The sequence below is a fragment of the Protopterus annectens genome, chromosome 6.part0 (assembly GCF_019279795.1).
Source record: "Protopterus annectens isolate FY-2018-M chromosome 6.part0, PAN1.0, whole genome shotgun sequence".
Taxonomy (NCBI): Eukaryota; Metazoa; Chordata; order Ceratodontiformes; family Protopteridae; genus Protopterus; species Protopterus annectens.
Genome location: NC_056737.1, coordinates 974,598,190 through 974,623,823, shown reverse-complemented (window position 1 = coordinate 974,623,823; position 25,634 = coordinate 974,598,190). Strand labels below are relative to the sequence as shown.

At 40.3% G+C, this 25,634-nt stretch overlaps 1 protein-coding gene across 6 annotated transcripts in view; it reads right to left on the bottom strand.

Moving 5' to 3' along the window:
* The window catches only part of SYNE3 (spectrin repeat containing nuclear envelope family member 3), a 1,238,698-nt gene that overhangs the window by 306,730 nt on the left and 906,334 nt on the right, over positions 1-25,634 (bottom strand). For all 6 annotated transcript variants that reach the window (XM_044074612.1, XM_044074615.1, XM_044074616.1 and 3 more), the window contains one exon: positions 2,806-2,964. In XM_044074612.1, coding sequence (XP_043930547.1) covers positions 2,806-2,964 — 159 coding nt within the window. The remainder of the gene's footprint in view (positions 1-2,805; positions 2,965-25,634) is intronic.

The window sequence follows — 25,634 nt, the reverse complement described above, 5'->3', positions numbered from 1 at the left end:
GCAATGAGGATAGATATCCTGACAAATGCAGATTATGAGGATTACTCTTAAGAACAGGGATCAAAGCACTGTGAAACACAGTAATGTCAGTTGTGTAACAGTGGCATTGTATGTTTGGAAAGCACTCTGCAACTTGGTGCCTAATAAATGTCTTTTTAATATGCAAAAGGCCCCATGCTTCATGATTTTTGATTTTCTGTACTGTAAGCTGAAAGACACAAAGACCTTAGCTATAACCATAACTCTGGATTTTCTTTTGTAACCATACAATCTTTGCTTCAAATAGAACAGAGTAATTTTAAGTTTTACTTTGTCATTTGTTTTCCATGATTTGTAGATATATCTTCTTTTCTTTTTTTAATATTTGTATTTATTTATTTATTTTTGTTTCTCCTGCCCTTAGCTGTGTCCATCAATCCTTGCTTGATCCACCCTTTGTAACACCAGTCTGACTTGCTCATTAACAGTGAGATCCCATGTATGCGAAAACCCTAGCATAAACAGTCAGGGGAAGTGGACAAAGTGGAGTCCCTGTACATCACCGCACTGACAGCTTCAGACATCTTTTTTGAATGCCCTGCCTCCTATCCTGCCCAATCCCCTGTGTATAATAGATATTTAGATGGTTCTGTACTACATTCAATGGTCTTACAAATTATGACCAATCCTTGACTTTTTTTTTTTAAATTGCATAATTGCTTTACTTTTTCTAGTTTCCTTACTTTTTATATTTTACATGCTGCTACTAAATGATGTCCCTGTAAGTTTTAATAAAAATTCCAAAACTTGTTTTACTACCCCACTAATCTCAGGCAACAAGGGTCCAAAAGCTGCTTACAGTGTCAATATGTTCCTCTGAGAAGAGGGACTTTGGGTGATAAACTTTTTCCCATTTACTGACATTCTTTTGGCAGTATTGTCCAGCTTGCCATCATAAAGGAAGAAATTGTTTAGTTGTCTGTAAATCTCATAACACCCCCCCCATGTATTATTCATAGGTAGGCAAAGCACATGTACATTATTAAATGCTTCCTCACTCAAGTACATTAACAGGAATCCACATGTATGAGTGGCCCAACATTTTCTCTGTCCTGTGCTAAAGTCAGTGCCCAGCCATGCTGTCACTCCAGCTTGCATCCTCTCCTTTCTTTGATGGGGCAGTATACCTTCAACCACTCAACCTCAGCTCAATCTAGCCAGGTCTGTGATTCTGACAGCATTAATTAAATCAAAAATACCAGCAGCACAGATTGTTAGCAGACTAACCAAAACTCACGTTGTACCATGGGAATTTTACCAGTTTACTATTAAATGTTTGAAACTTACCTTACCGTCAGTCATATGGTTGAGGGTATAGCTGCAAAAGTTTAAAATTGCAAGTGGAAATCCCATCGCCTCTGAAACACTGACGCATAGCTTGTGTTCGTGGTTTGAGTGTCACTGTTTACAATTGGATTGCACTACAGTGAGGATCAGGAAAAGTACCCTTTTCCTCACTGTAGTGCAATCTCAGATTTAGAATATATAATTAGCAAAACATCTGTAAGACATCTATGGACATCCAGGTAAGTTGGGTAATGTTGATAATGTCTAATTCAACATACTGACATTACCGTGTCTGTTGTTGTAAGGGAACGTTGTGGACATTTTCGTCCTTCTGGTTCGAGTAAGTCTTTACTCTCAAATGTGATTACCAGAATTTTAATACTAAACCAGTTTTATCATCTACCTGCACTACATCAGATTAAAGAGATGTAACCCTAGGTCAGCACTATGTCTGAAGAATGGCACCTCAGAAGTGCAGCAACTAGCGTTGTCAGGCATCCCTATTTGAGCGGAACTGTCCTGGGATCAGCAGCTCAATCCTGAGTCCCACACTGCCAGTTTAAATCCCTGCAAAACAGCCTCCGCTTTGTGACTTTTGATTGGCTCATATACTGGCATACGGGCCAATCATAAACCACAAAGCATAGCCACTTCTGCTCTATGTGGGCTGTTCCGCATTGAACAGAAGAGGCTCTTCTCATATACCGGCATACAAGACAATCAAAAATTGCAGAGCTACTTCTGTTTAAAGCAAAACTACCTGCTGTTCCACATGAAAGACCCTTTTTTTTGGTCTTCAGTTAGCATGAAGAACCATCCCTACCTGTCCCTTTACAAATCTGGCAACCCTGGCAGCAACCCTTCCCCTATAGCTGTACTTCAGAGTCGACAACTGCAAATGAATCTTAAGTACTACGTTTGGAAAAATAACACAGCTGTTTTATTCCCCAGTATTGGAAGAGAATGCAGCACTTGCTTAATTTACTGTGCATGTACTGTTTTTTTTTCCTGTGGCACCTTGAAGTCATTACCCCAAGTGCAATGCATGAATAATAACCTTCTGGTGGAAAAGAGGATGGTTACAGACCTAAATATAGAACAGTGGATTTTAACACCTCTTCATTAGTGTGCCAGTGAGCAGAATTAAGTTCTACAAATTCTTCTTTAATATTGGCCAACAAAGACCCTTCTGCCAGTATGTCCTTTGTAATTAGAGCAATTCAAGAAAATCATAATTCATTTGAAGACATCTGAAGATATTCACTCTGCTAAATAAGGTTCAAAGCCAGATTTGTTGTCACAATTATTATTACTATTATTAGTATTATGACTATATCTCATAAGGTATCTGCTTAGGTCATAGCATTCTGTTAACATTCTGATTAGATATGTAAAGAGATATTAGCTTTGTGAATATCAGAAACTTTGAATCTCCAGCTACATCTGAGTATAAAAATAAGTAAAACAGTTAACAGATACCTTTAGCCTGGCTCGCCTTTCTTCAAGTTCTTTACTGTTTTGTGGATTACTGGACCTTAAAATTCCTGAAAGCTTGTTATTTTCAGCATTCAGCCACAACTCAAACTCTCTCTGAAATTTCTTGTTATCTCCGAGGGCCTCTCTCTCATTTAAGTGTCTCTGAAAATAAACAAAAATGTAATTTAGTCATACATTAATAACCAAAACAAAAGTGCAAGATATAGAAGGCAAGGCAGAACAAGGAAAAAGTAAAATTCTGTATATATTTATTACCACTACAATCACTGCGTATACAGACAATAACCCCCACAAAAGTGATGCCATATGAAAAGGATTAGAAGCAGAACCTAACATGATTAAAGGGAGTGAATGTCAGGAAAAATGGAGCCATTTTTGTTTATATTACATTTATTTAATGTGCCTGTTCACTAGATGCGAGTTTATAATGGACGTATTATCTAGTTTGTGTATTAAAATGTCTGTACTGCATTTTTCAGACATAGTATGGAATAACAGGGGCATCACCAATGAATACTGCTTCTCTGTGTACAGAACAGTAACAGAAGCTCTTAATACATCATAATTATCCATAACAGGCCAATACTAAAACCATGTGCCAAATATAACTAAAAAAAAAATTACAAAAATCATTAAGGATACAGTTCCAGATAATTCCAAACCAGCACAAGTCAGTTAAGGAACAATTATATTAGAAAAACAGGATACTGGAACAAAACATCTCATTTCAAAAAAGCCACTGGCATAATAGTATGCAGTCTTCTTTTCTACATTCTGTTGCAACTGCAGAACAACTTTTGTTTACACAAACAGCCATTATATTCATAATGTTTGCAAGCATATCTCTACGCCTCTTAGCATAACAAATCTGGACAGAGCCGAAAATAATTGTGAAAAAGGTCCAAAATCAGGGACAGATATTAAATATCACTCTTATAAACTTATCAAGTTTCTAGAATTAAAAACTTTGTTTTATTATTTGTTTTCTGATAGATATAAATTCTAAAACTCAAATATGTATCTTAATTTAGTGACTTTAACCATCAATGATTTCTCAGAGGTCCACAACTTTTATGTGGAACAAACCAGAAATATGAGACAAAAATCTGGACAGTTGACAGGTATGAGTGTAGGATCCGGGCAACAAAGGGAGTGATGTCATATTATAGCAATGACCCTACTGTCTGAACATCTATTGTTACAATAACCATACAAACACAACTATATTATGTTCTTCTTAAGAATCACTGCTGCACATTCATAATACAACTGGAAGAGTACTGAACAAAATCTGTAAGGCAGCAAGACTAAATCCTGCTCTACTAAAAGACTATATATCAAGCTTGTAAGGTTAAGACAATGTGAAGTCAGATGATCGACTAACCACCTCATAGGTAGTCTGGCAGTGGGGTAAGCCCTCCTTTCCTAATTCAAAGCTGTGTTATCTCTGTCACAACAAGCAGTAATGTGTAATTGGCTAACGACTCAAAGGATGAACAAAGAAAACAATGACCTGATCAGTTTGCCTGATAAGTGCATTTCTCTCATTGTAATATCTCAGTTGTTGTTGTTGTGTCTTTCGGCTTTTCCCGTTTAGGGGTCGCCACAGCGGAACTCCGGTCCGCTAATGATTAGCAGTAGATTTTTATGTGACGAGTTGCCGGCCCTGACGCACAACCTTCAACGAAGGTATGCCCATTCACGCATGTCTCCACACAGAAGACGCTCTAGCTGAGAATCGAACAGGACAACGTCTTACTGTGAGGCGGCAACGCTACTGTATCTCAGTGACATATAAAAAAAAATATTCCCCTGTGTTCTCCTTGTTGACAGAAGATATGCAGCTGAAAGACAAGTCTACATAGATGTCAATAATTAACTAAAGCATAAAAGATGGATATATCCTCAGTAGCTCAAAGTCATAGCTCCTTGCGACATACAGGAGGGTACACGAGATGTACTATGAATCTCTACTTGGTGCACTTCTTCCTTTACATTTGTTACTTAAAAAAATTCTTGAATTAGCTAACACAAAATACTTCTATACCCAACAAGTCTGAAACATTAACCATTCTATAATCTAATGTGCTTTGTAGCCTCTGTTTCACACTGTGTCACCTGTAGTTTTGGTCGCATTTTTTTATATTTACATTTGGCAGAATACTTAATTAAGCCTACATGACTAAGGTGGACTTCATCTCAGAATGCTTTATGTTCTACAACCATGTCTCCTCTCCATCTTCTGTAGAACAGACAGTGCACATCTAGACAGCTTTACTATTCCATGTGTGAGAGATTCTTTAGGCATGGAACTTTCTTAATGAAGTGGAATTTTCCCTGCCCTCTTACATCATTCCATTTTACATAAACCGCATAGTGAACATGCTATTTTCAGTATACTACCATAAGTAACTTTGTGACCTTATGACCTTAATGTAAAATAACAGTCTAGGTGCTCTCTTACATTAAACAACTTTCTGCATTCAAATGTTAATTTGTTGGCCACTACAATGTTGTATCCTGGTAACTTTTGCATTTCCTGTTTTCTTTTCCCAGCTAGCAGCATGCTGGATGCATCACTTTGCGATACTATATGAAATTTGCTTTACTTAATAATTATTGAGGTGTATTTTAGCTTTCAGCATTTTGAAAGGGCATAGATTCCTTTCAGCAGGCTTATAAAGTTTCCATCTGAATTTATCTTATAGCCAAAATTTGCTGTCTTGCATACCTGACTCATATTATTTATTTATATGCATGTCAGGATTCATAAACATAGTTTGCAACTGTCTATGGCAGCTATGTGGAAAAAAACACAAATCACAGCCCTATACAATTCATGAAACTGGCCTAATGCACTGGGGAATTGACACACATTAATGAATATCTGGATAAGGTATGTAGTAAGTAGGCAAATGGGGATCCGCAGCTCAATCAGTGATTCGTAAACATGTGAATTGAGCCCTAATGCACTGGGGAATTGTCATACACTAATGAATATCTGGATAAGGTATGTAGTAGGTAAGTAAGCAAATGAGGATCCCCAGCTCAACCAGTGATTTCTAAACATGTAAATCGAGCACTAATGCAGTGGGGAATTGACATGCACTAGTAAATATCTGGATAAGATATGTAGTAAGTAGGCAAATGAGGATCCGCAGCTCAATCAGTGATTCATAAACATGTGAATTGAGCCCTAATGCACTGGGGAATTGACATACACTAATGAACATCTGGATAAGGTATGTAGTAGATAGGCAAATGAGGATCCACAGCTCAAGCAGTGATTTGTAAACATGTGAATCTAGGACTTTACTGTGGAACTGCTGTGGAAGCATACATGTCAAAATGTGGACTATCCACATGGAAAACAAAAGACCGACACTTCCAATGACTGCTCTTTGCTAATGTGTTCAGCACACCATAGTTGAGAAACGTCTAAATAAAACAACTACCACAGTCATGGCTGCATAATAAACAAAAGGCATGCATGCCTTGGAAACTAAGGAAGTAACATACCACGCATACTAACTTAGGAAGGCAAACAAGCCCAACTCTCTCCCCCACATTGATACTACAGACTAAATTATAATGGCATTCATGGAAAGTTAGGATCCATTCATTTAAATAATAAGCAAATGTGAATGTCACCTTATCTGTAGTCATATTAAAGTGGCCCCAAGCAATTCATAATCATGACATGCTAGGACTGCTAAGAAGGAAGAGTACATCGGCAGTCACCATGCCCTGTCTCTATCTGTCCAAACATCCGTTATTGACTTTACATGAGTACACAGTGATTCTGTATGTTGAAGGAAAAACATTTTTGGACTGTCTTGGTTTTTTTGTGTGTTCTTCTTCTATTGCAACAGTATAACTACTGACTGTAATTGCAAATGTGTGTGTGTATAATGATGCTGTGTTACTGTTGAGTTTTTTTCCCTATTGAACAAGGCAGCTGATAATGTTGCTGGAAACAAGAAATGTACACATTAATTTAATTTATCTTATGCAGCCATCAACAAATTTTAAAGCAATATTTAAACGGAATACTGATTGTCAAGTGTATCATTCAGGAACCTTTGTGACACAACTTATTGAGTTATACTAGTATAACTTGGGAGTTGTGGTTTCAGCTGACACACAACTGTACAGCTTAAGACAAATTTGAATACAATGTGTAATCACTGTCCATCCATGATAAGAAGCAGCTACTTTTCTATATTTGCATGGTCTGAAAGTAATATCATTCTATTTTACACATCATGTTACTGTGCTGACCACAGACTAGCCACAATACATACAACCCCTTTAAGGGACAGTATGCATATGGTTGCCTGACCCATGGTACACAATCCAGCTGAAGTCCAAATACTGACCTCTGTGGACTCCCAACTTTGTTTCCCCCGTTTCCTTTTCACTGTTTAGTTTTACTTGTTATTTCCTATTTACTAAGCACTGTCATTACTCAAGTATGCATTCATTTTCATTACAGGTCTGTTATGTCATACTTTGTACAATGCTTTGCTGTATTTATGTAAACTGTATCCATTTACACCTTTTTGTTTGTTAAAGCCTCTCTAAGTGAAGCAAAAAATTGAATTGCTAAAGTTGTTGATCAGCTAGTACATGAACAGTGTCGCATTGACAGTTCCAATTCTGTTTAACTGATCTCAGATTACATTCAACAGGCAACATCTACATAATTTCCAAGGCAGGTTATTAAATTTATAGAAGGATAGCTGATACAGCATGCCACAACTCTACAGTAGTTCTGACGATCCACAATTCAAATGCACCTCATAACATCTCATCTGCATTCACACCAGATGAGTTTCTTGCATGCTTAAGGAAAAGCATGTCTAAAATAGTGGTGGGGTTGCTGTTTTATTTTAATACTCATATCCCTATACATGTTTTTTCTTTACTGATTCTGACGGCCACTTTTGCTGCACATCTTTGAATATTCTTTGTTTAACAGGTTCACAGGTTCATAGGTTGGTACTACGCTATCGGGCCTAGGGCCTATACAAGCCTAGCCATAACAATTCCCTGGATATTTCTTCCCACATTTACTTCCCTGGACCCCTGTCTAGCAGGGTGACTGACCTGATCCCTGGGGTGAATTTCCTATCTCCCATCCAATCGTCAAGGTTCCTTTTGAAGAAGGCCAAGGAGGCACTCTGCTTGACATGTATGGGCAGTCTATTGCACAGTATGGGGAGTCTCTGGGTCAGGAATCTATCCCTCCAGCATGTTTTGTTCATTGTGATGACAAGGTTTAGATCCCTGGAGCGTGTGGCTCTGAGGGATTGGGATTTCTTTAAGTGGAGCATGACCAACAGTTCAGGGTTTGACATGGCCTTCTATGTTAAGCAGAGATCGCCTCTGAGTAGATGATATGCCACAGAGTATAGCTGGGGTTTTTTTAGACGGTCAGTATAGGGCATCTGCTTTAGGCCTGTGATTCTTTTAGTGAGGTATTTCTGTGGCCTTTCCAGCTGTTGCAGATGTCTTGTGAGGTACATACCAAATGGGGCGTTGTATTTCATAATGGGTCTAATGAGGGATGAGTACAGTGGGACAATTACCTCCTTTTTTCTGGATGAAAAGCCCTTAGTAATACCTTTTTTAAGTTTTAAAACTGTATGTCTCTTTTACTTATCAAACAACATTTCATACAAATATAATTCAGTTTCACAATAGGATCCCTGGTCATTACATTTTCACTGATGTTGACTTGAATTTGGGTTTTAAATACCTATTAGACTGAAAATCACATTGCTGTTACTTACATTCATTACCCTTTGACACTATCAAAGGCTTAGCACAGACTTTCAGGTTAACTGACCCTCGCATATATTTATACCTCAGTAAAAAAAAAAAATATCCATTGTTAAATGACCCTGGTCTAGATTTAGTGTTTATTCATTTTCAAATCTATAACCACACTTTCTGCAAAATGTTTCCTACAGTCCTTGTTTTTTTCTCAGATCATTTTGCAATTAACTTTTATTTTTTCTGAGAGAGATAGGAGTCCATTTATTACTTCTAACTGGAGGCTAAATCCCCATTTGTTAGACAGAGGATGTGGAGATATAATACTTGCATTGAGATCTTACTGTATGAATCAAATCAGCAGATGATTGCACCCAGCATAAGCCTACCTTAAAACAGTATTCCATCATTTTTTTTTAATTACCGAGGTCTTATACTTCAATATATCCTGGAATCTGTAAATTAGCAACTACCATGGGAAGTTGTTCTCTTTGGAAAAAAATACAGCTAAATGACTTTTTTGGGGAAAAAAGACAGACTTAACTTGTTATTCAAGTCTTACCTTAACTGTTTTTAATGTTATTGTTTGGCCAGGTACTCTAAATGGACCCCATCTCATTCTGCCCATTCAACAAAAATAGTTAAATTTGCTACTTAAGGGAATTTTATTTCTAATGTATTTTGAAATGTTATACTCTTACAATTTTACAGATGAAAATTTTGGACTGTTACACTATTTTTCAGAGATTAAGGGTGCACTTTCTGAAAATATTTTTTAGTAGAAATCCTTTTAGTCAGCATTCAGCTTAAGCTTAGTAAATCGTGTAGCTGAAGAAACTTTCCTCCTGCATATTACAAAATCCTTAGTTTTAAGCTTATTAAGATTCTTTTAAAATAGAGTAATTAATTTCAAGGAGTGTGAGAGACTGGTTGGCATAATGGTTAAGGTCTTTGTGTCCCGTGCACAAGGTACAAGGTACGATCCTGACCCCTCACCAATGCCTGTTTGGAGTTTGCATGTTCTCCCTGTTGTCACCGTGGGGTTTCTCCCATGTCTGAAACACATACTGAGCATTTCCATCTCAAACTCACCAATAAATGGAGCTGTGGGCAGCAGCACAGACTCTACATGGTGCCCTACAGGGGGACGAGTTATACAGACCAACTGCTTTGGGCATCTACTGTGGTGTGCAGTATCCTCAAGAGGGGAGAGAACAATGTGGTGCACAGTATCCTCAAGACAGGAGAACAAGGATCACAGACTGTGTGCTGTGGAAGGGCTAGTCACTTGATGCTGTAAAATATGGCTTTAGGTGATTCAGTCATGTTGACAAATGTTGCCAAAATGGGCAGGGTCATGGGTAGTTACTGGTGATAAGGACCTGTCCTATGCCAGGGACCCTTGTCCCTATTGGCCAGTGTATGCCCACCATAAAGCTCAGCCAATAAGCTACTGGGTGGCCAGTGTTGCCCACCCTGGAAGACAGCTCTGTTGAGCAAAAGCTGGATGTAAAACCAGCCACATGAACACCTAACATGAACTGGGCTACACTTAATGTAGGTTCACTGACAGGACGCAGCTTGGCAGTGGATGACATGATTATACGGAGGTGGACGACAGGCTAGAAATGGTGTAGCAATTGTGGTGAGAGAGGCTTCAGTGAAATGGTGTAGGAATTGTGGTGAGAGAGGCTTCAGAGAGGAATAGACTCCAGGCGTACTCATATGCCCCACAGCAGGTTGTGATAGTGAGCAAAATAATGCATTCAGGATTGCATGACCTACTAGATAAAGCAGGACAACATGAATTGGTGTTGACAGGACAAACAGAACAGTTATATGAGGACTGCCTGGGGTCAGTCACAAGGTCACGTACAAGAGTAACAGTAGCAAAGAATAGGGCATCGGAGGCACTCTAACACTTCTGGAAAGTGACTCAGTAAGTGGCACAAAGAAACTCAGTAGTCCACAGGACATCAACGGCAAGGCAGGTGAGCAGGCTCAGATGAGGTCACAGTAGATATGACAAAGATGTTGGGGGAGATAGGGGATAAATGGATCCTGAGGGTACTGGGGGTACTGGTGGCAGTGTGGAGAGAAAGGTGTATCCTAAGCATACTTGTGCAAGTGTACAAGAACAAAGGGGACATTCACAACTGTGGGCAATACAGAGGTATCAAACTCCTATCACCTTGCATGAAAGCATGAAAGTTCTGGAGAGGGTGACTGATAAACAGATACTCAGAGTAGCAGAATGTAAGATGGGAGATGAGCATTTTGGATTCAGATCAAGATGCAGCACAATAGACCCAAAGAAGCTAGAGATGAGGAGAGAGTCCAACTGGGCATTCTTAGGTTCATAGGTTCATACTAGGCTATCTGCCCAAGGGCATTTATAAGCCTAGCCCATAGTTATGTGGGCTTCGCCACCCCTTTAGCCATCCATTGGTCAAGATTCCGGAGTCTCTGGGTGATGAATCTGTCCCTCCAGCATGTTCTATTAATAACCATGTCAAGGTTTAAGTCTTGTCAGATGTGTTTTCACTATGGCATCAGTTTGCAGTCATCTGCATGTCTTTATTTATGAGTTCCATTATGATCCTCTCCATGGCTTTGCAGATAAGGCTTGTCAAGCTAATGGGACGGTAATTTCCAGGGTCGGGTGGCACCCACCTTTGTGAAGTGACCAGTCGCTGTGCGCCACACCTTCTGTTGCACGTATCCTGAGGTGGATGCTGTGTTTTTGCCTTGAGAGAGCAGCTCTCACCTGGGCTTGGAGATGTTTGGGGGCTACAACCTGGTCTAGATATAGATATCTCCTTTGGGGAGGGGGGGTAATTCGAACCTGTCAGCCAGTATGTTTGTGTAGGTTCAGTAATCTTCACATCATTTTGAACTAATTCGGAGTTTCCTCCTAGGTTTCTAACATAGCTAAAGAAGGCCTTATGATTGTCTTTGAGTCCTTGGCGATTTTCTCTCTGAATGATACCTCACCAAAAATTGGAGGACAAAATACAAAATGCAGGTGTAGTATCAAAACGCTAGGAACCTCCAAAGGCACACCAATTCAGTAGAATATCAAGCTGAAACACACTAGTAGCACTACGGAGGATAAATCGAGACAGACATGAGCGTCATGGACATCCACTTCATCAGATATTATAATAAATGCTCGTTAAGCAATTAATTACAATCAATAAATCAATTCAAACAAGTCAAACAAATAAATCAAGCCAGAACATAATAGCTGCTTAAAGGGAGTATACACAAAATAAAACAAAACCAGCAACAAAATAGTGTTGCCTGGTTCCTAAAACTCTCTTGCATATATTGATTAGAATAGTAATTAAAATATATGAACCTGCATTAGAACATAACACTATCAATTCTGTCACCCATATATAAATACAATTGACACTTTAAAAATAATGTTTGATAAATACTGAATGGCAATAAATATTATAAATATTACATATTAAACATAATTCATAAGACACAAAAACACTAGGTCTCTCATTCTAAATATGATCTCAAATGTGTGGTTGTGGCATAATACCAATGTGTAACTTTCATTTATACCTCATGACAATAAAAATAAAAATAAAAATAAAAATAAAAATGAAAATAAAAACAAAAACAAAAGTACATGCAAATTTCATAAATCTATACATTTTAAAACAAAACGGAATTAATCATTTTGTGCAGCTTATCTAGGGTGCTGCATGAAGCACCAAAAATATATATGTGAATCATATTCATTTGCTTTCCTTATTTACTTCTAAGATGTATAAATTAATACAGTCAAAAATGACTGATATATCAATGAATTACTAATACTTCAACATTAATATAAACAAGTAAAAACAAAAATATAAATAAGTAAGCATTCTGCTGAATAAATAGATAAATGTTTCAACCATTGACAACAGAATAGAGTATATACTAAGGTATAAAGTATATACAAAACCAGCATATATTATTAGTATATTCATGTTTATGCGTATTGTTCTTACCACTAATGAAAACAATCTTATTCAATGAGTTTGTATATGTGCTGCACTGATATAAAAACAGATATATGGAGAATGTGTATAGATACAAAATAAAATATTGATGAAGAACGAGTGGATGAAAAGTGCCAAAAAATGGGAACACGGAAAAAATCCATAAACCCCAATCTATCTCTTGGATACAAGGACTGGTTTAATCGACACTTGGTTGTTAATACCTGGTTCTATATGTGCACCCAGCCTTAGAATCCAATTAAGTTCCATGAGTGCAAGGTTGTTCTCCTTGTCTCCACCTCTAACATCCTGTTTAACTATTTGTAAAACCCTAAAACAAAATGTGTGCGTAGGGAACTCCATGATGTGTCTCGCTAACGCATTGGTATCATTATAGATGATTATTGGAGTTTCCTCTTTGTAAGTCCTACATAAAATGCCTCACATTTAGTGCAATTGGCGAGATATATCACATTGGAGGTATGACAATTCGCCCAAAACCATGGTTTAAAAGTGTACTTACTAGTAGGGTGTTGAAAATATTGTGTTTTAGTGATGAACTTACATCTGTTACAGTCATAGCAAGGATAAGTACCAAACTTCTTGGTAAAGGTAACATTTTGTATAGGAACATCATGTGTTCTCCTAAGGTGTGAGTCGTCACATAACAATCTCTTGAGGTTTTTGCTGTTCCTGTATATGAACCTTGGATATCTACCAATGATGTTCTTAGTCTGAGGGTCTGTGGCTAAAATATGCCAGTTGTTGCTAACAACTTGTTGTATCTTATTAATGTCACTGGTGTAACTGACGATATAATTAACTTGATTGTCTCTTACTTCATTCTTTTTGTATGACCTAAAGTTCTCTTTTGTATGTCTCAGGATGGTATGTTGTTCGTCCACCACTTCAATATGGTTCAGAACCTCTGATCTAATGCTCTTGACCATGGAAGAGCTATAGCCTCGATTTATAAATAGTTCCTCCATGTATTGTGCTTCCTTATTCAAATCCTCAGTTTTACTGCATAATCTGAGGATTCTTGTAAATTGGCTCTTAACTATAGCTTGAAAAGTATGTCGAGGATGCATACTAGTAAAGCTTAACATGGAATTCTTCCAGGTAGGTTTTCTATATAAAGCTGTGTCTATTTTACCTTTTTCGTTAAATCTTAACGTGACATCTAAGAAATCAATTTCTTTATCAGAAATAGCTTGTGTGAACCTTAAAAATGTTGTGGTGGTGTTTAAAAAAAAGGCATGATCTGCCTTTGACAAAGCCAAACTGGGTTGGATCCAAAGTCTGCAAGTTCCCTATGTCTTTATTTATGAGTTCCATTATGATCCTCTCCATGGCTTTGCAGATAAGGCGGACCACAGTCGCCACCCTTGGGTACGTATCCTGAGGTGAGGCTAAGATTAAACAGCTGTCCTAACTGGTTTAATTCCTCATTGAGTTCGTGGAGCACACAGCCGGGGACACCATCCGTCCCATGGATGCTGTGTTTTTGCCTTGGAGAGCAGTTCTCACCTGGGCGAGATGTTTGGGGGCTACAATCCTCTGGTATAGATATCTCTCCTTTTGGGGAGGGGGGAGTTTGCACTGAACCTGTCAGCCAGTATGTTGGCAATGTGTGTAGGTTCAGTAATCTTCACATCATTTTGAACTAATTCTGAGCATATCTGGGAGTTTCCTCCTAGGTTTCTAACATAGCTAAAGAAGGCCTTATGATTGTCTTTTGAGTCCTTTTTCTCTCAAGATTTCGCTTGGATCATTTTATGAGAGCTCTTAGTTTTTACTTATAATGATCAAAGGTGTCTTACCTTTCAAGGATTTTGCTCTATCTTGTAGTAGCTTCCTCCTTTGCTTATAGAGCTTGTTTATGGCTGGGATCCACCAGACTGGACGCTTGCCTTTGGTACAAAGAGTCTTAGTTTTGTTTGGGATTGCCTGATCCATGCAGTCCTGTAGGTGCTGGTAGAAGGCATTTGTAAGTGATTCAGCGGTTTGAGTAATGTTTACCACTGGCTCAGGGGCCTTAAAGGAGACCACACTAGTTTTAGAAGTGTGAAGTTGGCTTTGAGAAGTTTTTCACGGTTGTCTTTTTATTTCAGGTGATGAGGACCTCCAGCGAGATTAGTTTATGATCTGATCTCACCAGTGAGGGGTATAGTGTTGAACATTGTGATCCCATGTTCGTGATGATGAGATCAAGTATGTTTTCTCCTCTTGTGGGGATGGTGACTAGTTGTTCCATGGCATTTGAGTTTATGAACTCCAGGAACCTTTGGGCTAGAGTGTTTGGGCTTGAGTAGTGTTCCCAGTCTATATTAGGGTAGTTGAAGTCACCTAGTATGATGGTGTTTGGAGATACATTTATCCCTCCAATGTTTTCAGGAAGGCCATGTGAGGTTCCTGAGTTTGAGAGGGTGGCCTGTAACATGCTACAAATTGCAGAGCAGTCTTGCCTATGGTTAATTGCACCTCCAACCTTGAGGTGTGGGTGTCCTATGAATATGGACACCCTCCTTTCTTGGTGTGTCCGGATTTTGGGGCCGAACGCATGATATGAGGTGAAACCTGATAGTGCTGGGGTGCTCTCAGGAGCCTTGAACCAGGTTTCTGTCACAGCACAGACATCGATCTTCTCCATACTGAGAAGGGCCTGCATCTTGAGATTGAGACTTCTGGCATTGTTTTGTGTTCTAGGGTGGTAGGTTTAGAATTTGAGCCTTGCCTAAAAAGGCACTAAGCCTAGGGTGACAGGTGCAAGCCGCCCCTTGAAGCAGCAGCGTTTTTCCAGCATGTCATCCCAGGCAGACAGACATTGATCCCCTTTGAATGACACCAGAATTTAAGCCAATTATTAAAGCTGATCATCTTATCACTGTATTGTGGCATCATTCTAGGTGAAGGTAGGATACTGCTCAAGGTCAGGGTCATACCTGCCTGGGCCCTCAATGTCTCTTTCATGTAGACAATGACTGAGTCGCACTTGTACCTGCTGTTGAGAGACCTGAGTACTGTGACCTTCTCCTTACTCAGTCTGGTGTGTGTCTGACTATGGAGTCACCTATGACAAGTATGTTTGGTGTTGTATTTGGCCTTAAGGGCAGTGACTGCTTTGCACACTGATTTTGTTGTTTATGTGTTGTTTGTGTGGTGTATTGAGTTTGCAGTTGCTTGGGTGTCTGCTTTGGAGGCCTCTGCTGTTTAGGTAAATTTTTACTCAGAGCTAGTGTGTTTATGTGTTTGATTCAGTGGTGTGGTTGAGTTATGTGAGACTGGTATTGTGGTGTGTGTAGTTGCCTTCTCCTCCTGTCTGGTCTTGCCAGTCCTGAGTTGAGAGAGCTCAGCCTCCAGTCTGGCTAAATAGCTGCATCTCTCACAAGTGTTAGTGTTACGTGGGAGGAGGAGAGGGTTGTCCGTGTACATGAGGCAATTGTAACATTGTCTCAGAATTCCCAGATTCACCAACTGGGCAGGAGAGGATGCCAGCATCTGAATGCTAGAAAGAATTATGAGTTGGTATGAGACAGAAAAGTAGTGGGCTTAGCAGGGAAGTGGGCATTCCTGGGGGGTTTTGCTACTGAGAGATTTGTATAATATAGGAGTGCTTGACCTGCAAAGAGAATGCTTATAAGACAAGGGATATGCTTATAAGACAAGTGCTGAGCAAAAGCTATTTGGAACAAGTGCTGCACTTTTAGTGAAGGTGTAAACTGTTTAGGTTCCTAACAGAGCAGTTCTAAATTGAAGAACAGACTTTCTGGAGCCAGAAAGAGTTTAACCTTGTTTAACTGCTGCTCTAGTGGCAACTGAATAGACCCAAAATGGACAATAAAACTACAGTTTCAAGTCAGTAACCACCTCTACGGGGAGCAGGGAAGCTGCTCAATGTTATTCACTGCCACTGATCAACAGAGAGACCCTCCTTCAGCCCAAGCAAAAATGGCCTCACAGAAACTTTCAAACAGTTCAGGAACAGCAAGCCTGTAACTGAACATTTTTAACTCTCAGAAAGCAAGATTTTTTAGGTGACTTGACTTGGAGACTTGGAGAAAGCATATGACAAGGTCTCAAGAAAGCTGACCTGGGCAGTAATGCAGTGGTTTTAAGTCACTGGTAGAATTAGTGCAGTGGCTATGTACAAGGACCCAATGACTCAAGTACGAACAGTGTTCGGCCTCACAGAGGGGTTCCCAGTGTGAATGGGAGAGTTCAGCTCTGAGCCCACTGCTGTTCATACTGGTGGTGGACTACATTAGCAAACAGGTCGGGGTGGACAGCTCAATAAAGTTGCTGTATGCAGATGATGTGGCCTTACAGGCAGACTCTGAGCTAGAGCTTCAGCAAAGAACAGGGAGAAGGGAATGCAAAACTGAAGGCACATGGGATGAAACTAAGCACAGAAAAAGTGGTAATGGCAGCAAACTGGGGAAATCAGAAGAAGCTGAGAATAGAGACAGAAGGGAAGATAGTGGAACAGGTAAACAGCTTCAATCTGGGAGGGGTGGTTGAGGAAAAGGGAAGTCTGAATAAAGAGGTCAAAGCTAGAATCAGAGGGGCTGCAGCCTAGAGTGTCAGATTAGTCTATGACAGAAGAAAGCCAAAGAAGCTGAAAAGTAAGGTGTGCAAGACAATGGTGTGACCAGTACTACAGTATGGTACAGAAACCTGGGCAGTAAAGGTAGAACAGTTGAAGAAGCTAGAAGTGATGGAAATGAAGTGCCTGAGAAGGGTGGTAGGATGCACACTGTGGGACAGACGGAGAAATAAGAAGGCAGGAGAGTGGTACTTAATCAAGAGAGTTGGCAACAGTTAACACGATACCCCAACCCTATGTAGAAAAATATGGGAAAAAGGGGGATGATGATGATGATTTTCAAGGTAGTGTAGTCTTTCAGAATTGCACATTATTCAGTTGAGAAGAATATATTTTCCTAATCCTAATTTACAATTACCTGAAAAAATATCACGTAATTGCTTTAACTGACTATGATATAACAATTTTTGCTACTGCTTTGGCACACAGACTAAAATCTGCTGCACCTTCATGAAAATCTGTTTTTCTTTCACAAAGGCAAATTAAACACCAAGCTGTAACTTCAGTATTTCTCATTTATCTCAGGCAGAAACATTACATTCCAGTTTCTCCTTTTTCTGATAATGTCTCAAAAGCCTTTAAACAAGCAAGTCGCAACTTTTATTTAACATGTTGGGGACAATTGGCTGTCTACCTAAGATTTTCTAATAATCTTACTATATAAATATTTTACAAGTGATAAGAGTTCCTCTTCTTAACCTGTCTGAATAAGATATGATCTTCGCCAAGGATGCCCTCTCTTGTCCTTTATATTTAATATGTATAGTGATACTGTATTTGAATTTAAAATGTCCGCAGTTTTAAGTTTTATGATATGATTTACTACTTCTACTGATGATATAATTTATACAGCCTACCCAAACTCAGGTGCATCTTGCACTGTTCAAGCTTTTGCTCACTTTTCCCAGGTTTCTAATTATGAATTAAATATGGGTAATTCTGTTTTGTTTGTACTAAATAGCAATTAAACTTATTTCAAGTTTAGGTATCCCCTAAATTAAGTTATTTATTTGAAAAAACTGGGAATTTTATTTTCTCAAAGTTTTAATTTATTTGCCTGAAACAGCATATTTAGAGCTTAGAAAATTATAACAAATTATATTTCTAGATGAAAGAATATATTATTTTCTTTGTTTTCTGAAGTTACCATATTAAAATGAGTATTTTTTTTCCTATGATTCTTCTTCCCACAACTCAGCTTTTGTTAATGTTTCTAAATATTTTGAACACATGGATTAATAACCTTTTATGTTATGTAGTCCTATCTTGCCGTAATTCTTGCTGGATGGGTTTGGAGCCAATTCTCAGCTCCGACTCGGCCGATACTAAAGCTCGAGAGCTTTTACTGGCTCAAGGCTAACCTCTATCCCATGATGCATCACGGCAATTCCCCAGATCTCATTTGCCATAAAAGCTTTGAGATTGTCTCCTTACTGGCTCATTGGCTAAGCAGAAAATTTTTCGATAATCTTTGACATTTTTGTCTATATTTCTTTACTTATTCTTTCTAAATAGTTGTTACCTATTACCTGTGTGGTTTTAGTGAGTGCTTGCTCCCCTGTTCCACTTTCTTAAGGATTGTATGGCCCATTTTAGTTAGAGGGCCGTAGTTGCCCGTTTAAATTAGAGGGCCTTTCCTCTCTGAGTGCTAGTCCTTCTTCCTTTAAAAAACAATAAATAAATTTTTCCTTCTCTTCATTTTACCTTTGCATTGTTGTTATTGTTATATTATTATCTTTGCTTATTACCAGCAATATGTCCAAAGACAAAGACAGAGAACATATAGAACACCGCCCTTCTGGGTTTAAAAAATGTGACGTGTTCTCAAAAAATGTCATTAACTGACAGTCACACCAGCTGTGTGTACTGTCTTGGAGAGGCTCATTTACAAGAACCCTGTACCTTCGGTCATGCTTTCAGTACTGGGGTTCTTAATGAAAGAAAAATAAAACAGACAGGGGTCTTATGACTAGTTTCTTCCAGGAACAGCTGGAACTTGGTCAGACAGCTCCCAAAACTCTGAAAAGAAAATCTCCATCGGTTCCAGCTTCAGAACCATCAAAGAAGTCTAAAGCGATGGAGCTGAGGAGTTCAGGCTCCAATTCTGCTGCTTCTGTCTCGGTGCTGTCTCTTTCTTCAGTGCCAAGACAACCTTCTATATCGAGACACACCGGTTTGGGATCCCATTTCACCAACTTTGAGATCTCCTACTTTGGAAAGGAGGAGATCTCCTTCTATCTCCACCTGTTCCTCCAGGACACTTTCTGATGAGGATATTGAGCGGGTGTTGAAGAGGCTGCTTTGTGACTCAGCGCTGGCTAAAAAGTTAGCTCTTCTGGACCCAAAGGCTTCGGAGCTGTCCCATCTTCTGGCTACTGCTCCTCCTCTGACTGCTTCGCTCTCAGAGTCGAACACTTTGGATCCTTCTGTGCTGGATCCTTCGGTTGCGAGAATTCTTCCTGCTTCCTTGGAACCGATAACTCTATCCTCAACGGCTCGGTCTGGAGCCGAGGGGCCTGGGAGCTGACACTCTCGGGTCGACTCCGAGAGGGATAGTCACCCCGTTTTTTCTTCGGATCCAACCCTCCCTCTCGGTGCGTTGGCTCTACTGAGCTCTGTTCCCATGTCTGGTTCAGAACCTGGCCCTCCTGCTCAGAGCCGACCTTTCGTTTCCTTGGCGAAGAGGTCTTCTTCGGAGTGGAGCGGTAAGGCCTTCGAAACAATACAGAATGTTTTGTCCAAAGCCAAAGCCCTGCCTTTGGAACCAATGTCCATCCAACAGCCGGTAGTAACCTCTTCTCCCCCGCCTGCCCCTCAGCATAGGGAACCAGAAACTCAAGGAGCCCCCATTGGAGGTGTCCCTTCTTCCGAGACCAGATTATCCCACTGGAGAGGTCCCCCGGAAGAGATTTTGTAAGAGGAAGTACATCGACTCACCTGAGTCTGTCATGTCAGACACTGATTTGGATGAGTCAGAAGGGTCCCCAAGATCCCCACTCTGAGGATGTCTCTTTTGCAGACATCCTTGAAATCCTTAGACAGAGGGGTGACTGGAAGGCCTCTAACCCTACTGAGGGTGAATCAGTGTACCTTGAGGCCTTTGGTTCCTGACCTTCCACCTCCTGGGTGACACCACCATATGACCAACTTTTGGGGGTCATATCCCAGAAATCTTGGACCTCTCTGGACACAGTGGAGCCTGTCTCGAGGAGGCTAAACAAATTTGTGACCTCTCCTGAAGATAAAACTTTTCTTCCTAAGGGAGTTCCTGTGGATGTTATGGTGGTAGCAGCGGCCACGAAAAAGGAGTTGTCAGAGACATCTTCAAATATCCATCCTCCTAATACAGAGTCTAGGACGATGGATAGGCATGGAAAGTGTACCTTTTCTACAGTGGCATTTATCTTATGATCGCTGAATTACCTGTCCCATTTTACTAGACTTCAAAGGGATTTCCTGAAGGTGTTGGGCGATACCCTTCAGGGTTCAGTAGCTTTGGGATCTACGGACAAGGTATCTGTGCAGCTCTCCACCCTTACATCTATCGCTACTCCTCCATGAGGCTTATTTCCAATGCAGCTGATGGAGCGAGCAGGGCAGCTGCAGCAGGAATTTCTCTTAGGAGACATTCCTGGATGCATCTATGCAACTTTACGAAATCCTTTAAGTCTTCCTTTACCAACGTCCCCTTTGATGGTTCAACTCTTTTTGGACCTCAGGTAAAAGAGACATTGACCAGGTGCGAGCAGGAAGGGAAAACCTTATCTGCTATCAGAGTCCATTTCTCCCTTCCTTCTAGACCCTATCCCAAGGGTCAAACAGGAGGGAAATTGTGGTTGCGTAGATCCCAAAAAGGTTTCCCCTCAGGCACAATTTCAACACTCCCCTAGAGGCAGAGGGGGAGGATATAATGGAAGATGCTGTGCTCATGGCAGAGGGGGTTCACAACATCAGGGAGATAGAGATGCTTTCGCTGACTGTCCCTTCCAACGTCCCTGAGGGGTTGCCTGTCTGTCCGTCTCAGGAAGCAGTCGGGGATTGTCTCTCACTGTACCCAAGCGTCTGGCTACAAATTTCCCAAGATCGTTGGGTACAAAATATAATTGCCAGAGGTTACCTTATTCCCTTTGTTTCAGATCCCCCAGTACATCGATCTTTACCAGATGTGCCACCCATTCAGTTAGACTGTGCAACATCAGAGGTCATCTCATTGCTTCAACGAAGAGTCATCCAAGAAGTCCCCACAGAGCAAATAGGATCCGGACCTTACTCACGATTCTTTTTAGTTCCAAAAAAGACCGGGGACTGGAGATCAATTCTAGATCTCAGTAAACGCAACAAGTCTGTAAAGAAATCAAAGTTCCATATGATAACTGTACAGTCAATTTTTCCCTTCATCGGGAAAGACAATTGGATGTGCTCCATAGATCTTCAGGATGCATACTACCATATCAAAATGGGCAGGCACTCCAGAAGACATCTACGCTTTTGGCTGGCAGCCAGTCATTTTCAATTTTGAACACTGCCCTTTGGCCTCACTACAGCCCCCAGAGTGTTCATCAAATACATGGCAGTGGCAATGGCTCACCTGAGACGTCAAGGATTCCAGGTGTTTCCGTACCTAGACGACTGGCTCCTCACTGCTACTACCAAGCACCAACTAATCTGAACCAGGGATGAGACTCTATTCTTGTGCGCCAGATTAGGGGTTACAATAAATTTTAAAAAATCCACCTTATCTCCATAGCAGAGCATTGTCTTCTTAGGCTCAGACATAGACTCAACCACCATGACAGCAAAACTGACAACAAAAAGGATAGAATCGTTGCACAACCAAATCAGATTCTTGCTGAAAGAAGACAAAGTACAGGCCAGGATAGTCCTTCAGGTTCTAGGGACTATGGCTTCCACCATTCTCTTAGTTCCCCTAGCCTGTCTGCACATGAGAGTACTTCAGTGGCTACTATTTGCCCGGTGGTCAATGCAGGATCTCCCCTTGTCTCACCAAATACTCATCACAAACTCCTACAAGAAGGATCTAACATGGTGTTAACATACGAATCAACTTATTCTAGGTCGTCCATTTTCTCTCTCTCTCAACAAAATGCAGTCTTGACCATGGATGCTTCCCAGATAGGGTGAGGGGGCATTATCTGGGAATGACGGTCCAAGGTATCTGGCAGAATCAAGAGAACCACTTGCACATAAATGTTCTGGAGATGACAGAAGTGCTATATGTGTTGCAAGCACTTCACAGTTCTCTTCCCACCACGACACCTGCAATTCATTCAGACAACATGTCTGTAGTGTGGCACATAAACAAGCAAGGGGGAACCAAATCCTACCCACTATGTCGAGAGGCACCAAGAGTATGGAAATGGGTGATGGACACTCAACGCTTTCTGGTAGCAACACACATTCCGGAGAAGTCCAATGTGATAGCAGACAAACTGAGTCGAGCAATTCTGATGCCTCACGAGTGGTCCCTGAATACAGAAATTGCGGAACAGATTTTCTGAAAATGGGGCCAGCCTTGTTGCGACCTATTTGCCATGTACATGAACACCAAATGCAACAACTACTTTGCCCTCATTCCCCATCCGGGGATGTCACCCAGGGATGCTCTGGTCCACAATTGGCCTCCGGGACTCCTTTATGCTTTTCCACCCTTTCCTCTCATACCAAAAGTGATTCAGAAAGCAAAACTGTTGAAGAGTGCCCTGATCCTCATTGCTCCTTACTGGCCTCACCAAGTCTGGTTTCCCTTCCTGTGGCCCTATCTCTTGGAGGAACCATGGATTCTGGAACCATCTCCAGACCTCCTGATTCCTCAATCAGGACAATTCCATCCTACCATCCAAACCTTGAAATTGACAGCATGGCTGCTCCAGTTCCAAGAATAGCCAGGTGTATTTCCCTTTCTCCTACAATTAAACACATCCTGATTTATTCACACAAACCTTCCACCAGGAAATTATGTTCGAGTAAATGGAAAGGTTCTCCATTTGGGCAGCTAACCAAGGCATAGATCCCTACTCAGCTCCTATAGAGTCTATCCTGTCCTTCCTGGCATCTATTTTTCAAGAAGGAGCTGCAGCTGCTACCATTAGAGTTCAGTTAGCTGCCATCTCTAATTATCTTTTTGGCTACATGGGAAATCCAATCCTGTCCCACTCTTTATGAAAAACCTTTTTGAAAGGAGTCCTCCTTCTCAGACCTCCAATCAGGCAACCACCGGAGCCCTGGGACTTGAACTTAGTTCTCACCTCTTTGATTTCTCCACCCTTTGAACCGTCTTCTTCATCTGACTTGAAATTGTCTTGGAAGACATTGTTCTTAGTTGCTATAACATCTGCTAGGAGAGTTTCAGAATTGCAAGCCCTCACCATTCGATCTCCTTATATTGTTTTCCACAAGGATAGAGTCTCCCTCAAAACTAATGCTTCCTTTCTCCCTAAGGTATGTTCAGAACATAATCTAAACACAACTATTGAATTACTAGTATTCTTCCCAAATTACAGTAACAAATCAGAATAAAGACTACACCAATTAGATATCCACAGAATTCTCCGATTTTACCTGCACAGGACTTAAGATTTTCAAAAATTGAAGCAATTGTTTGTTTCCTTCTCAGACAAAAACAAAGGCTTGCCCATCTCTAAGGTCACTTTGTCTAAATAGCTTTCAGACTGCATCTCATTTGCTTACAAAACTGCTGGGAAACAATTACCTGCTAAAGTAAAAGGCCATTCAACCAGAGCAGTATCAACTTCATATGCCTTTTGATCAAAACTCCCAAATGATACCATTTGTACAGCAGCTACTCGGGCAAGACCTCATACCTTTGTCACTCATTACAAATTGGATTTGCCCTCCCGGGACAGGTCATCCTTTGGGTCCACTGTGCTGAAGATTCTCTTTGCCTGAGCCACCTGGGATAAAAGTGCTAGGGACGCTGTTCCATCCAGCAAGAATTATGGCAAGATAGGACTACATAACATAAAGAAGTCATGTACTTACCATAACATTCCATGTTTGTAGTCCAGCTCGCCTATATTCTTGTGTCCCACCCTCCTTTCCCCTTCCTGTATCTTGGAGGAACTGGTAGACTATCCATTATGCTGTCTGACCTTGTTGTAGTTGTCAGTCCACATGGCATGGATAGTAATACAAAGTATTCTGTTTGTATGGGCATAGTTATTGATAGTATAGTTACTATTATATATGTAGTTACTTTCTTGCAAACCAGATCTGGGGAATTGCTGTGATGCACCATGGGATAGGGGTTAGCATCGAGCCAGTAAAAGCTTTCGAGCTTTAGTATCGGCCGAGTCGGCTCCGAACCCATCCCGCAAGAATGTATGCGAGATGGACTACAGACATGGAACGTTATGGTAAGTACATAACGTCTTGTTTCTTTTTTCACTTTTGGTATTTAATTTCAAAGGCGCATAGATTAGCTCAGATTTATTTTTATACCTTGAATATTTAAAGGCCTGGATAACAATTTAATTTCCATTCACTTTATCCACACATTTATTACCTTTTATCTAGAGTCAATCTATTTAATTTTAACTAAACCTCTATGTTACAAAACCTTGATTTAGGATTTCTAAATCTAGTTTTGTTTTTTTACTTGGTTCAGTCCTGTTTTTTTTTTTCAACCATATGCTTGTAACTCAAATAATGTGTTGAACAAGAACATGATTGGCATGGATCAGTTTCCTTTATCCGGCTGTCTTAAGGCTGTGGACAATGTTTGAGTTCACTAAAGCTGTTTGCATCACAGTCTTCCTATGGATATACCTCTGTGTTCACTCAAACTTGCTGCACATATTCCCTAGAATTTGATGGTGCTTATGACCTCTGTAATTCGCCTAAAGCCAATGTGTTGCATGCTTTCTGGTAAAGAAAAATGTTACTTCTTCATGGGTTTATAATTGCTTTAATGTCAAGTTACATGTATTCCTTTAACTCATGGCCTTTTCAATATTAGGTGACCTGATTGTGTTTATGGAGACGCAAGCTCAAATATTACACCTTAGTACAGCTGCTCTAGTTGGGTACCCACTTTGTAATGACTACCCTAGTGACTGACACTCACACTGTTAATTACTAATGTGTGATACAGTGGATTTTACAATGAAGGCCAACACTGAGCTATCATAAGATTTTCTCTTTCTCAGAGATCCTGCAATTTTGTATCTGGCATGTATAAGTAGGAGGTGTGAGAGCAGAGGCTCAAAAAGGTCTGGGTGCAGGGAAGCTTGCCCTCACAAAAAAAAAAAACAAAACATAGTTTGGGTATATATTATCTTCTGGAAAGAGTTATTCATTCATCTTGCAAGTATCCATGTCTATGGTTTCCAGTGTTTATAATAGGTGGGGGGCTATGCCCCCACACCACCCTTATATATATATAC